General features: G+C 43.6%; 1 protein-coding gene across 38 annotated transcripts in view; it reads right to left on the bottom strand.

Annotated features, from left to right (window-relative positions):
* KIAA1217 overlaps positions 1–15,246 on the bottom strand; it is a 371,747-nt gene that overhangs the window by 165,613 nt on the left and 190,888 nt on the right. Inside the window, exon 1 of one of the 38 annotated variants that reach the window (XM_083579188.1) lies at positions 10,875–11,156. The exons of 33 other annotated variants lie outside the window; for them this stretch is intronic. Coding sequence is in view for 1 of the 5 variants with exons in the window: in XM_083579169.1 (XP_083435295.1) it covers positions 9,318–9,380 (63 nt within the window). In the remaining 4 variants the exon portion in view is untranslated. Of the gene's footprint in view, positions 1–9,317; positions 9,396–9,905; positions 10,183–10,874; positions 11,157–15,246 lie in introns of those variants that run through there. 4 more of the 38 variants (XM_083579181.1, XM_083579182.1, XM_083579187.1 and 1 more) reach the window with 4 other exon arrangements.

Below are 15,246 nucleotides of genomic sequence, written 5' to 3'. Positions count from 1 at the left end.
GAATATAGGGTTAGTGTAAGATTAACTGGGTTGCTGCCCGGTCCTTTGCTGGGCAGAGGAAGCGATTTATTATTTCGATCTCAGTCTTCTGCAGACAAAGTCAGAAATTTACAACAAAATAAACAAAGCTGCATTCCTAGAATATAATAGAAAACAACAAATCACATTAAAGCGACCAATTCAAATATAGTATATAAAAGCAGCTTTAAAAAGAGGATGAGGCAGTAACGTTATTAATAAGACATTGCCTTGGTTCACACAGCACACTAACTCAGCCATTGCCAACCTGGTGCTCTCTAGATGTTTTAGACCATGGGTCGGCAAACTAAGGCCTGGGGGCCGGATCCAGCCCAATTGCCTTCTGGATACGGCCCGCGGACGGTCAGGGAATCACTGCGTGGATCGCCATTCCCCCCCTCTTCCACACACACACCGCGGCGGCGCCTCCTCCCTCCCTCCTCCTGGCTTCTTCCTGCCCTGCCTAGAGGAGGTAGGGGGCTGGGCTTTATTGAGCCGTGGTTAGCCGAGCGCCATTTTAAGCAGCCCCTCTCCAGAGCCAGCCCTTTCGCGCCGCTCATCGTCCTGCCGCCGCTGCCAGCCCCTGCCAATCGCAAGGCACAGGTAAGCAGCCACCAGGGCTCGTCCACTGCTGTGGAGTGGGGAGGGGAGAGTCGGGGGGTTTCTTTTCAAAATATAGTCCAGCCCCCCACAAGGTCTGAGGGAAAGTGGACCGGCTCCCTGCGCAGATGCCAAAAATCACAGGTGTGCATGCAATCCGGCCCAGCCCAGGCAAGATAAACCTTGCTGCCCCCTGCTCTAACATATCAGGAATGCAGAAGCAGCAGCAAAGCACACAGCAATGGTGGTGGAAGAAGAGAGATGTGAAGTAATGCAAATGGTATTCTAGCAAGCCCCAGCCATATGACAATTAAGTCCAGGTTCTAAAAATACCTAGTTGCAACCATTGTGCTATCACATTGCAGCAAAGCATCTTTGGTTTGTTCACTACACATGCCCTGTTTTTCAATATTACCGAAGGGGTTTTAACCACTGGACCCATATTACCAAACTGAGCTCAGTGAGAGCTTTTCTCTTACGCTCCGCTGCAGAAGCAGGCAATTTGTACAGCATGATACAAACATAATAGGAGTCAAAGATTGGCAGCCGATTTGCATATTCTGTTTGCACATCATTAACATAATTTACATGAACAAGTTGGCCTTGAAGTCCCATCTCAACAGCTGCAAAAAATGAAGAACCAGTCCCATGATATCAATTTGCTTTCTGGTAGCTGAGCCTTTCAAAAGACTCCCAGAGGGATAGGTTAGTCTGTGGCAGCACGAATAACAAAGCATCTTGTGGCACCGCAAAACACTAAGAGATTTATTGTGACATCCCCTGCAGTGAGCTATAGTTGACTTTGTCAGGTGTATGCATTCTGGTGGTGCTGTCAGTCTCCTCGTCAGAATCCTGAGGGCTAGAAACTCACTTTCAAGAAAGTGAAAGCTGTGCTTTTTCCTGGAACCCAACAGACTGCTAACCGGCAACCCTGGGCTTATATTCCCCTGCAAGGCTAAATAAATCAACAGTGTCATATTGAAGCAGCCTCAACATCCTTTAATTCTGATTTGTCTACTAGTTATGTTTAAAGATCCAAACATTGGGGAGCCTGGCAATTCACGTCAGGACCATAACACTGGCACAACCTCCCCCTGGCTCTGCAAGTGTGGACAAATAGACAGGTAAATTGCAGGCACACCTGCTAGCATACAACGTATTGCCAGCATTGTTGCAACTAATAAGGCAGTTGCAACAGCTCTCACCCTGAGAATAAGGAACCGCAGGCTCATCGCTGCTCAACAAAAGGCTTCTGGGACTCCTCTCCCCACCATACATAGAGAAATCACTGATCAATGCATGATAGCTTAGACAAGCAGTCATTCAACTTGAGGTATGGCACAGCATTTGCTAGGGGGACCAGTGCAGCACCCCATAGTGCTTCACAACTCAGAAGGGTTGTGAATAGGTCCCTTTGCAAATACAACAGCTCCCTAAGGCAAAATAATGTGATGAAATAAATCGGCAGGTGGCAGGTGATGCAAGGATCAAACAGGAGCCTTGCAAGTTGGATACCAATTTCCTACTGCAGGAGTGGCTAGCCTGCAGCATGTGGGTCCTATCCAGTTAAAAAAGAAAAGTTAGAAATTGGATCAGCAGTGCTAGAAGTACTGCAATAAACTCCATATCTGAGTGCAGCTTAAATCTCTCCAATGCTCAGAGCTGGGATTCCAGATAGCAGGAGATGTATCTTTGTAAGGGCCACATAATGTTAATTCCACATTTGCAAGGAACTGAATGTACTTTCTGGAACTCCTGGCCCATTAATATTATACAGGAACCTTCTGTGGTCTTAACCACTGAGCCTAGGGCTTGCCGATCAGAAGGTCGGCAGTTCAAATCCCCACCATAGGGTGAGCTCCCGTTGCTCGGTCCCAGCCCCTGCCAACCTAGCAGTTTGAAAGCACATCAAAGTGCAAGTAGATAAATAGGTACCACTCCGGTGGGAAGGTAAACAGTGTTTCTGTGAGCTGCTCTGGTTCACCAGAAGTGGCTTAGTCATGCTGGCCACATGACCCGGAAAAAACTGTCTGCGGACAAACGTTGGCTCCCTCGGCCAATAAAAAGAGATGAGCGCCGCAACCCCAGGGTCATCCGCAACTGGACTTTACTGTCAGGGGTCCTTTACCTTTTTTACCCAGACATATCATGTTAATATGTAATTGCATTGTGTATATTTGCTTTAAAGCTGCTGGCTTTATTTTTATTTTGATCAATTTTATGTCAACTTCTTTTTAACATTTGTTTTTAATGGGTTTTTGTTGTTGATTATTATGCACTATATAAATCTTTTTAAATATTCATAACCCATCAGAATGGTTGCAATAATGTCATTTGCTTCATCTGAAAGTTCCCCACCCCCCATGATGTACTGAACAATGTTGAATTGCAGGCACAACTTGAAGTCCTATAAAACAACCACAGTCACACCACTAAATGTAGTTTTGTTGACAGCCTTTTCTATATTAGAGGGCAGATGTGCTTCCTGGCCCTAGGAGACAGGCATCTCAACACCAATCAACAGCTGTTAACACATGTTGCCTTTTTATTTGTTTCTTTGAAAAAAAAGACCATGGCAAGCAACATTTGGGGGGGGGGACAACTAGGGAAGCTCTTTAAAAATTATTTAGTGTGACAGAAACCCCGTCAGAAAAGAATCCACAGCAAAAGCATAAAGGACACAGACTCGCATTAAGCAGCTGTGTGTTATTTAAAGATTCTTTCAAAAGAGCAGTAATGGGGGTATTTGCTCAAATATGCAGAGATATTTCTAACATGCATTTTAAAGCTGTACAGTGAGTTGCAATTGTCAAATAACTGCATTTATACCCCACTATATCACAATCAGATGTTTAAGGGTTTTTTATGTTAAAAATACAGCTTTTTTCGACGCAGAAGCTAAGGCATATCTTTCCTTTTCTTATTGCATTACCAGCTCAGCACTGCTGAAATAAGTCAGTTAATGACATTAACATAGCTATTTATGTAAGCCCTTTTTTTAAAGCAATGCTTATTCTAACTCATTGTAATCAGAGTCAAATATTTGTTCCTTCTGTGAGTAATTTATTACTAATTACAACAGATGGGTAGATGACATTAGCAGGCACTAAAAATAGCACTGCTCTAAAATAAATAAAGTTGAAGGGTAATGTTTGCAAACCTCTGTGAGAATTGAATGTGGGCTTACAAGTTGCTAGATCCAGCATATAGCTGTGAGGTGGAATCTGGCTGCTGACCAGACAGTCTCCCCACGCCTAGAAGTTCACTGCGAGGGCCAGTCCAAGACCTCCTGCCACCTGACGCAAAATATGAAACAGTGGCTTCCATGCACAGAAGCTAAGTGGGCTCTAACAAGTCGAATCTTACCCACAGTGCTAAGATTACCATCAGTGAGGTGCTGCCACTACATCCAAGCTGTCAACTTACTTTGCCTAATAATAGGACCGGCCCTCCTCATTGCAGGGTTTTTAAACCCCTGACCTCACCATGTAACAGCTTCCATTTCCCTTCCAATGGAAAAGAAAGCAAATCCCAAGGGGTGGTTTGGAGAGCAAGAGTAGGCCCACAGTGTCCGGAGGGCCACAGAACATAAGGGTGGTATGAAGGTCAGAGTGTTGGACTGGAACCAGAGTTCAAATCCCCTCTTGACTAAAAAGTTCAGTGGGTGATCTTGACCCAGTCATTATTATCTCCCTGACTCCCAGGGCTGTTGAAAAGGGGAGCCATGCATGCCATCCTGAGCTTCTTAGAGAATGGGTGGGATAAAAAAAAAAATCTGTCTAGGTTACTAGTTCAGCTGTCTTTGAAAATAGTATACAGTGGTACCTCGGGTTAAGAACTTTATTCGTTCTGGAGGTCTGTTCTTAACCTGAAATTGTTCTTAACCTGAAGCACCACTTTAGCTAATGGGGCCTCCTGCTGCCGCTGTGCCGCTGCTGCATGATTTCTGTTTTCATCCTGAAGCAAAGTTCTTAACCCGAGGTAATATTTATGGGTTAGCGGAGTCTGTAACCTGAAGCGTAAGTAACCCGAGGTACCACTGTATTCGTATAATAAGCCAAAATATGTTCAAGCCTCATTCTGCCACACAGAGCCACTTTCTTCTTCCCTTTGCACAAATGAGCAAACAAACCAGGACAGTTAACTACGGTCTCCCATTCTGTCCACACTGGGAAGCTATGGTGAATGATTTCAAATCAAGTCAGGATATGAAGCCAATTTTAAACCAGGGCTTGTTCTGAAGCAGTTCAGTTGTAATGGGACATGAAGTTAACCTGAGGACTTCCGGGTTCATTTGCCAGCTTACACAATGAGGTTGCATTCAGGGGGATGAAGCGTAATCACATAAAGCCAAGATATGATCTTCAGAACACACCCAATCAACAGCTAGAGTTACAAACAATTAAATGGGCCTGCCTGTGTATTAGCTATGCATGATGACAAAAGCACACATCCCCTTTGTAGGCAAAATGGTCTGTAGCTACTAAGACACAATGTGACAGTAGGTTTCCAACCTCTAGGTAGGAGGAAGCAGGGCTAAAGAGGGGTGGTTTGGTTTGGTTTGGTTTTTTTACAAATTACTGGTGAAGTGGATTGTGAATTAAGAGGAATGAACCAAAGAAAGACCACACACAAATAGTAAACAGCGTCTCTCTCCCAAGTGCAAATAAATGGAGGCACATCAAAGAACACAGCCCCTTGTTGTTTGATGCACCCAGATGCAAAATGCCCTAGTCATGGATTTTGCTAAATTGGTGCAATTTCAGGAGGAAGTGTAGGCTGAGGATATAGGAGCCAAGAGGATCTACACTACAAAACAGGGCTGCGCTCACAGGCAATGACGGCAGGGTCTTCTTCCCCCATCTGTTGTGCTGTTTCAGCAAATGCATTCACCAAAGACAAAAGAAACAGAAAACGCTTTCAGCTAGAGATTTGCCTGTGTTATTTACTTTTGATCCCCTAAACAGATCTCTGCAAAGGGGGTTTAAACCTCAAGGATTAAAATTAGATGGAACTAACTGACCAGGTGTGTCCGGCTCAGCCAGCTTTTGTTCAGAAAGGCACATGCATTAAAAGTGCCTCAATACACTCACTGGTCAGAGAATTACACACAACTCTGTTTGCATTAGGCATTATCAACGTAAAGACATCACCCTTTACTGAAATTCCCCATTCTAAGCCCAGGGGAAGTGCTGCCTGCACCAACTGGGTTAAACAAACATGCTGCGTGTGAGGTTCAGGGAGAGCAAATGATTTTCTGCCGCCACAGTATCTTTGCAGGTGCAGAAGCGATTACTTAGGAGGGGCAGCCTGCTTCAAGGAACAAAATCTTATTTATGGACTTCTCTCCTTTTAAAGGTTCCTATTAACAAAGATTACAGGCCTGCCCACCCTGTATTTGAGATCAAAGCTTGCTTCAATATCTGTTTTTCAGATGGGCATGTTCCGAGGTCACTTTCTGCTGTCCTTGCCAGGGACTCTTGGAAGTCAGTGTTTAACCCGCCCTGCCCCAAGGAACCTTGTCCATGTGCCTTCCTGTGGCTCATTCTACCATCAGTTCACAAACAATACCAATGACGCCTAGAACATGCTCCTGTTGTGCCTACACACTGTAGGGGAGACTAGTTATAGTGGGCAAGCTTACCTTCTGAAAAGCTCATTTCCAAATGTCTTCTTGTAAAACAAACAAACAAACAAACAAACAAACCCTGATAAGCTTCTGAGGAAACTACTGAATGTTCTGAAAACACAGGTAATTGCTCTACACCAGGTCAGACTATTACTCCATGTAGTCCTGTACTATCAGTGGCTCTACATAGTCTCTGGAAGAGGTCTTCTAACCTGAGAGATACCAGGCCTTGAACCTTCTGTATGAAAAGCATGTGCTCAACCTACTATAGTACCGCCTCCAAACTAATGAACCTGGGACCTTCTACATTTGAAGCTTGTGTTCTACCATACAGATATGGCACCCCCCCCAAAAAAAAACCACACACACACCGTAGCATGAAGGCAGGGTTAAAGGAACCTGTGGTCCTCCAGATGCTGTTGGACAACAGTTCCCATCAACCTTAGCCAGCGTGGCTCATGATCAGGAATGATGGGGATTGTAGCCCAACAACATTTAAAGTAGCCTTTCCCAATCTTGGATGCCAATTCCCATCTCCCCCAGACAGCATGGCCAACCGTCAAGGATAGTGGAAGCTGTAGTCCAGCAACATCTGGAGACCCAAAGCTGGTGAAGCCTGATATAAGAGAGCCACAGCTCACCTATGTTTTCAGCGTAAAAAAGGAATAAGGCTTATAGTGACCATCACATCAGTATGGCTCTCTGAAAACACTCCACAGCAAGTGTCAGCTTTGTTTTGGCAGTCCCCCCAAACTGAACACCAAGAATCATAAAAAAGGAGTCTTGCATCTCTGATCAGGCAGAAGAGGACAAAACAAATTCAATACTAGGTTTGGTGAGACCAAGAAGCAGACTAGAATGTGGTGGACAATGCCCCATGACAACTGCAGTGTTTTTGAAGCATCGTGACCCCAATGAAAACACACCCAACCTGCTGAAGATTGGCCGGTTGGTGCAAAAGCAGAACAAATGAGCTACATCCATTTTCCTTTGCACTTTTCTTGCACTTGAATCCCTTTCTCCTTGGTATTAAAACATGCCTAGATAAGCTCTTGGCAGTGACTCCATGGTTTCTCAGTCCAGGACTTGTAGATGACTTGTCTCAGACAATGTTGCAAGAAAACAAATACAGAGGAGTAGCTGCTGCTATCAGAAGCAACTGAACAAAGCCCAGTCAAGGATTGCAACATGTCCAGGTAAAGTCTTACACACAGATATGAGTGAATGCCAGGAGGCTTTTCTGAAACAGTTCATTTCGGATGCCTCCCCTTCAGAAAGCAGCTAGCTCTGGAGAACTTTGGAAACAGACTCTGGGGCAGTGCAAGGGTCTGTGGTCAGGAACAGTTCAAGCAAGAGGCCATGCCGCCTGGCATGTAGAAGTGACTATATATGTCTAAAAGAGGCTCTATGGACTGATTGCTCATGGTTCTAAAATTGCAAAGCAACTATTCACTATTCAGAGAGAAAGAACACACATCACTGTTTCATAAATAAAAAATCAAAGCAGTGAACTGCCTTCACCTTGATAAGGAAATGAGCTTGGCAAACTGAACCAAGCCTTTATATCCCTGCCTGATCACTGATGCCTTGGGGGGAGTCACTGTTAGTGGTCCTCCATGGCTCAGATGCATGGCTCTCCTACCCACCAGGAACTGTTTAGTATTGTGTTTTATGGAACTCCCTTCCAGTTGAGGTCAGATAGGTCACTTCCCTACTGAACTTCCAGCACCTACTGAAGACATTTCTTTTATTATTCCAACAGGCATTCCAGCTGAAGTCTGATTTTATCATTTTAATTTATTGTTATTCTTTGCATTGTATACTTGTAAACAGCTTAGAGACTATTATACATAAGTGGTATATAAATTATTTAAATAAAAACAACAAATTACTTTAAAAAACAGAAAACAGTTGACAACTGCAGACCTAATTCTAGGTGGCATGAAAGCTAGAGCAAGACTAGGAAAACAGAAGGAAGCCCAGTTCTTAGTGGCCCCATTCGCTTGATTTTGATGGTGCTGAACAAATGGGCCCTGACTTGCAGATTGGTTAGGGAGCCGGCCCTTGCATTAGGCAAAGTGAGGAAACTGACTCAGCTAGCAGGTGCACTTGGGAAGTGCTTCGTCTGGGACAAATGTACCACTTCAAGACCTGAACTGCACTTCCAGCCATTCCACTGGAACATGAAATGCCTTTTTCTGTGCATAGAAATGTGCTCCATCCCTAAAGGTTCCCTACAATGCCACTATCCGCAGCCATAATGATAGGTACTCGCTAGTTAAATATGCATCAATTCAGAACACATAAGATATTCTTGCTGCAATCAAACGCCATTTTCCTACATATGGTTACCAGCCACAAATTTATTCACATAATATTAACATTGACTCGTTTTTCTTCATATCCCCCCTTCTAGTCTTCCACTTCATCAACCACAATCAGCATAATTAATGCAAATACGCTGGTTTATTTGACACATTGTTCAATATGACATATTTCAATATTAAACACATAACGATTCAGATCCTTTTCCAACACACACACACACACACACACACACACACACACAAAGCAGGCTTGAAATTAAGTCTATAAATTCCCATTAATAACTAATAGTGGCAATTTGTCCATGACTGTCAAGTCAAATAGATCTGCAATGCACTAGACAAAAAAAAATGGGGTTAAAAAAGAGCTTAAAATAAATTTTCATTTGTTTCCAATTATTTTGTTAGTGTTTTGCACTGCTAAATTTACTTCTGTTCATATATATATAAAGAAATGAACAGCAAATGATGAGAGCTCTTTATACATCTCAGGGTTTTGTATGGTTTGGGCTGGAAGCATAGAAACTTGTTTTGAACATTCCCCAGGTATTCTGCCATGCCTCCATCCTTCATTTACATTTCACAGGTGTCTAAACTGAATCGGTGGCCTTTCATGCTACAAACAACTATTTGCCAGGACACCAGTTACTCATACTTCAACCCTGGCTACCCAAACCACTCCCTTTGATGGTCAAACTGTAAGAGTCCACTCATTTTATTGCAGCAGCAAAAAAATGAAAACCTACTTCTATCCATGTAGCTTCTTCCTCGATGGGAAAGAATTCATTGTGCTCTTCCCCTCCAAACATTTTTAGTCATATAATGGAACTTGTTGCACCCATTCCAAAGTTGCCCTTCCACAAAATAATGCTATAAGAATGAATAATAAGGACCTCTGCAGTTTGCATTTTGAAAGGTTTTATAAAAAAAAAAGAAACCCCAACAACTTGTGATATTAAGTTTGATTCTTAACAGTGAAAGCAGAAACTGTTAGTAAGAAAGGTTCTACCAATAGAACAAATCCATTTTCATTTTCTGGTTTCTCCTCTCTAATACCACACTCGTATTAAGCATGAGTCACCTAACTTCCTCCTTATTTCACGGCATTCAAAAATCTGCTGATCATTCAAATCAAGAGGTGGGGTGGGGAAAGGAGGAAGGGGGAGAGAGAGAGAGAGAGAGAGAGAGAGAGAGAGAGAGAGAGAGAAAGTACATCATACCAGAAAACCCCATTTATTGATTCAGCTCTACTCTCAAGAAAATAACACAGCCAAGTAGATTTCAAACAATCGTATTATAGTCGTCGCAAAGCGAAGGAGGACATTTTTGTTTACCTAATTGCAGGATTCTGGAGGCAAGCCAAGAAATACGCTGGAGAACAGCTCCCAAGATTTGAGTAGTCACCCAAATCTTTAGTTCCGAACAAACTCCCTTACAATCCCAGGCAGGTAAAACGCCTCCCATGTGTCTCCACTGCAATTTATTTAGCCCCCCTTCACCCCCCTCTCCAAGTGAAACTTTCTCATTTGCATAAAAGCAACTTCCAGCCTATGGGACTTTGAACGGCAACATGTACCCTTAGCTGCCTTAACATGCTTTCCCAAGCATGACATCACAGATCTCCATGGTTACTTAAACCCCACCTGCCTACACAGTGGAGCTAACCTGTCAGATTGAGGCCGCACAATGCAACTGAACTGTTTCCTTCCAAGTAAATGTTTAACAGTCTACTCCTTGGCATGGTGATGATCTACTACAAAGCAGGTTTATTAAAAAATATATAGAACACATGTTTATTTGGCTTTTGAAGGCGAACAAACTGTGGGAGTATAGGACGGGTCTTTTCTAATAACCGCGGAGCAACAAAATGTGACCTGCCCAACAGTGCAAAAAGAAACAACCCGCAAGCGTGCACACACCCGAAAAACTGTTGTGTTGAAGACCCAGGCCTTATAAGGTTTTGCTAATACAACTTCTGCAGGTTCATTGTTTCCCTTTGCAACAATTCTCTTTTCTTTTCTTTTTTAAAAAAGAACCCATAATGCCCTTTGGGCAGCACAACCTGTAAAACTGGTTTCTCCTGGAGACTTTCTCTCTCCCCCCCCCCCATTTTATTTGGCAGGAATTCAGCTATTTTTTAACAGCCTTCCACCGCTGCTCCGTGCATTATTTGAATCTCACAGCAGATTCCTTCTCCTCTGCCTCAGCTGCTTTCCCTCCCGCACTGCCCCCTCGCTAACCGCCATTGCTCTCTCGAAGGACAGAGAACAACGAGAAAGAGCGGTGCAACTCTGTGGACCTACCCGCAAGGCAGGGAATTTGGCACACCACGTTCAGAAGCTGCCCCTCCAAAACTTCGGAGACCTTTAGGAATCACACACACACACCACCTTTTCTTTATGTCTCTCCTCCTTCTTTTCAGTAAACGGCGGGTCTCATTCGCGAGTCATTCCGGGCTTCCCTGGTCAAAGCATGCTGAAAGTTTCATTTTCCATCAAAGGTGCGGGGGGTGGGGGTGGGGGGTGGAGTGAGGAGAGACACACAACACCTTCCTCCACTCCAGTCCGGCACCAGCTTCTGGAGTTGTGACAACCTTCCTACTATTCCTTTCAGAAAGATCTGAGAAGTTCTGCCTTAGTTTCTGGGGGAATTGTTTTGCGATAAGAGCCACACCTGTCAGAGTGCATTGTCTGTATCATAACAGTGCCTGGGGGTTGATGTTCAGATAAAGGTTCTTCCACTGGGTGCCGGCATGCCTATTAGAAGCACTTTTCTGCTTCGTGCTAGGTTGATATCTAGATGGTCATACGAGGAGCTTCCCTGCACGCAGCAAGGTTTGCGGGGATCCCTTCCCAAAGGCAGCAAGACACACCCCCTCCACCTGACTATTCACAAAAACATAGAGGATCTCTGGGAACAGCTTCTGATGCAAATTGATGACCTGACAGTGGAGGAAGTCCCAGTGACCACAGAGAAGGTCATTTGTGTGCTTATGGGTTCTTTGGATGCTGTCCAAAAGCCATTAGGCAGCAAAGCATTCATAAGGTGGAAGAGAAGTTGAAAAACATCAACAGATCATTTCTGTCATTCTACCTGGCTGCTTCCCAGCAGTAAAACAATAGATGTGATTGTGTCCCAATAGAAGGAGAAAGGGGTGGCTTCCCGGATGCTGAGCTCCTTGCAGGGGCCACCCACACAAAGGCAGCAAAGTACACAGATGGGATGGATAAAGCATCCAACTGAGTCATTAGGAACACCATGTTAGGATAAAGCTGATGTCTGGCTGTGGTTATGTTTGGGTTGTCTGCAAACTCATGTTCTCATTTTCATTATTTGAGGGAAAAACTACTTTTATTTCTTTAATTAATTCCCACACTACCACAATGCAGACAGTTTTGTACACTTCATTTGGTTGGACACCTTTGGAAAAAGTGAGTACCGTATTTTTCGCTCCATAAGGCGCACCTGACCATAAGACGCACCTAGTTTTTATAGAGGGGGAATGCAAGAAAAAAATATTCTTTAAAGGGAGCGCTGAGCAGAACCTGTATGCATCCCAGGCTCTGCTCAGTGCTCCCTTTCACGAGCCGCGTGGAGCGTGTGCGTGGCGCTTGCAGGCTTTTCCCCTGAGGAGGGAGAAGCCCCCAAGAGCCGCACACACGCTCCACACGGCTCTTGGGGGCTTTTCCAGGAGGTGGGGGAAGGGACTGAGGGGCTATCCCAGAAGCTAGAACAGCAAGAGGGAGCACTGCACAGTGATCCCTCTCACTGTTCTGGCTTCTGGGATAGCTGCGCAGCCTGTATTCGCTCCATAAGACGCACACACATTTCCCCTTACTTTTTAGGAGGGAAAAAGTCTGTCTTATAGAGTGAAAAATACGGTATTTTGAAGGGTAGCTGCATTTCTATTTGATTTCAGAACTTATGAATTGGGGCATTTCATATTAAAATGCGAACTAAACTAATTCCTCTCCCGTCACTACTCTGGGGCATTGTGGGAAATTAAAATGGCAGCCCTCAACAACCTGACATCTTTCGCAGTGCTGTTACCTGTTACTAGCTATCACCACTACCATGTAAACCACCCAGGGTCTACCAATAGAGGGAAGGAGAAGTCTCAGACAGGCCTCCACGGACTTGGAGCCAATTCTCTTATTAGGTCCTCTTTGTTTTTGAGCCTCCACCCATGCAGAAGCTTATGGGGCAGCCAGCCTTTCCTGCAATCCTGTGGTACTTTAACCTTTGAAGAAGGGCAGACCACACATACACCCATTACCAATTAGCTAGGGATTGTCTGTCACAGGTCTTTACGACTGATGAAGAAGCAGACTTCGCTAATTGTATGACAGGTTTCCATGAAATAGTTTTAAGATGAACAGCTTGTTGTGTATGCTATCTTTAAACACATCTCTACTTTGATCATGAACCTGGCGAGGGAATGATTCTAGACAAAGGCAACATGTTCTCACCCTCTGAGGAATGATGTTGCTTTAAAGGTTATGCACTTATTATCATACCCGATTCATTTATAAAATGTATAAATAGGAGATATTCCTTTGACGCATGCATGTTTTACTCAGAAGTAAGCCCCACTGAATTCAACAGAGCAGCACAATCTTAACCATATCTACTCAGACGTAGGTCCTGCTGAATTCAACCTCACTTACTCCTGAGAAAACGTCGCACCCTTAGGATTGCAGTCTTAATAAATTAGCAAGTATGGCACATTTTAAACAAGCAGCAAATGCAGTTACTGCATTCCTTCTGTAATTTATTGGCTTCGGAGGGAGATCAAGTTGCAAAATGTGTAGGGTTGTCTCTGCAATAGTCTGTTCAAACTTGGCTTGCAAGTATCTTCACCAGTGGAACAAAATATTTACATGACTCAGGAAAGATCTAATCTCACATCTCTTTTTTTTAAAAAAGAAAGCAATTTGTGCATTATCTTTAACTACCACCCTGCATTCTCCACACAGATACTCTAGTTCATTACAAAGATAACAAGCACAATCAATGAAGCAGTCAGGGAAGAGCTTCAAGATTTCAAAGTCAGAGGGGGAAAGAGGGGAGGTGCAAGCAGTACTCAGAGATTTATAGCACTTGGCAGGAAATCAGAGCTCTGAGAGCAGCTCCAACATCTTATGAGCTGCTGCGGGAAACACCAGTGTTGTACCAGAGTTTCCTGCAGCACAACACGTACATGCGTACATCACACTAGAGAACAGAGATAACTTTAAAGCACCAGGGTATGTGTATCTGGGGAATGCAGAACAAGAAAGCCCTACATGAGAACATGCGAGTGTACAAAGTGTGCTATTATGAAGTTGACGGTGATTAAAATTTATTAGTCGCTTCTTTTGCAAAAGTAATTCACATGAAAACAAGCATGAAAACAAGGCAGAGAAAAATCTAAAACTCAATTCATATTTTTTTCAAAGGCAGGACTAAAACTTCCCACCCACTGAAGGAGGCCACAGATAAAAGCCAAAAGCCTGGCGGAAAAGAAATGTTTTTGGCCAGTGCAAAAGAAACACAGACAGAAACTGGCACATTAACCCCTCCCAAGCTGGCTTAAATGCAAATAGCTTTTGCTGTGATCCCAACATTTCTTCTCATCCACCCTTTATTAGGTTGCTCCTGTTCTGCCCATTTGTGTTTTAGCTTTGTTTTAAATGTTGATTGTAATGTCTCTTTGTATAAACTATATTAGGTGCATTTAGTTGTGAATGTGAACAGAAACAGCTTCTTTATGGCCATTTTCACCAGAAACAGAGCATCTGGGTTTTGCATTTTCTTAGTCTATAATTTAAGTTGTGTCATTCAGAAAAATGGCTCTTTGATTAGATAGTAGCTATTTTCAAATTTTGTCTTCCACTTCCTCTCCATCAGTAACATCACTGACAAGTGACACATTCCAGACACAGAGGAATTGTCAAAATCAGCTGTGGATGTTTCATTTGACTTTGCATGCTTTTGAAAGGGTGGGGTAGGAAAATGGAATCCGCCCTCAATCTTAAAATCATTTTGAAGACTTTGTAATGACATAATGTGGGCTGGCCAAGGATCTCAGTACTAAATTTAATTGCAAACAGGACATTTCCACATTCCAGTCCCCACCATGGGCTGTTTAGCCACAGCCAGTAAAAAACCACACAAATTAACAGTAGGGCTGCTAGTTTTAATTATCACACCAGTCATCTTAAGCTTTCGTCAATCAATTTATGGGGGGGCAACCTAACAGAACAATCCAAACTATAGGAAGCCAAGTATAATTTATACTGGTGTAACTTACCCCTGTTCTAAACTCCTTTCAGCTAAGCTAACCCAAGCCTGGCAGAGAGAAACCAAGCTTTTAAAACATAATTCGACTTGTACCACCCTTTTTGTCAATGTAAGTTTAGCTAGGTAATATGATCAAGAAGAAAGGAATTTGGAACAAGGGTAAGTCTTCTTCTGCTCTGTCCTACCTCTGGCATGCCTCATTAAGGCAGCACCCCTGAAAAAGTTCCGAGAATTTTGCCCTTTCTGAAAAGTCACTGAATATTCCCCCATATGCCCATTTCAGCAAGGTACAAATTTGTCTTGGAAACCCAGAGTCGAATATTAAGCCCAACTTTGGTTCCAGCCCTTAGCTCCAGCTCCCAGCTTGTCCCTGGCTCCTGCATCCCTCTCGAC

Source organism: Podarcis filfolensis, assembly GCF_964270895.1.
Source record: "Podarcis filfolensis genome assembly, chromosome: 12".
Classification (NCBI taxonomy): domain Eukaryota; kingdom Metazoa; phylum Chordata; class Lepidosauria; order Squamata; family Lacertidae; genus Podarcis; species Podarcis filfolensis.
This window is presented reverse-complemented; position numbering and strand designations above follow the sequence as displayed.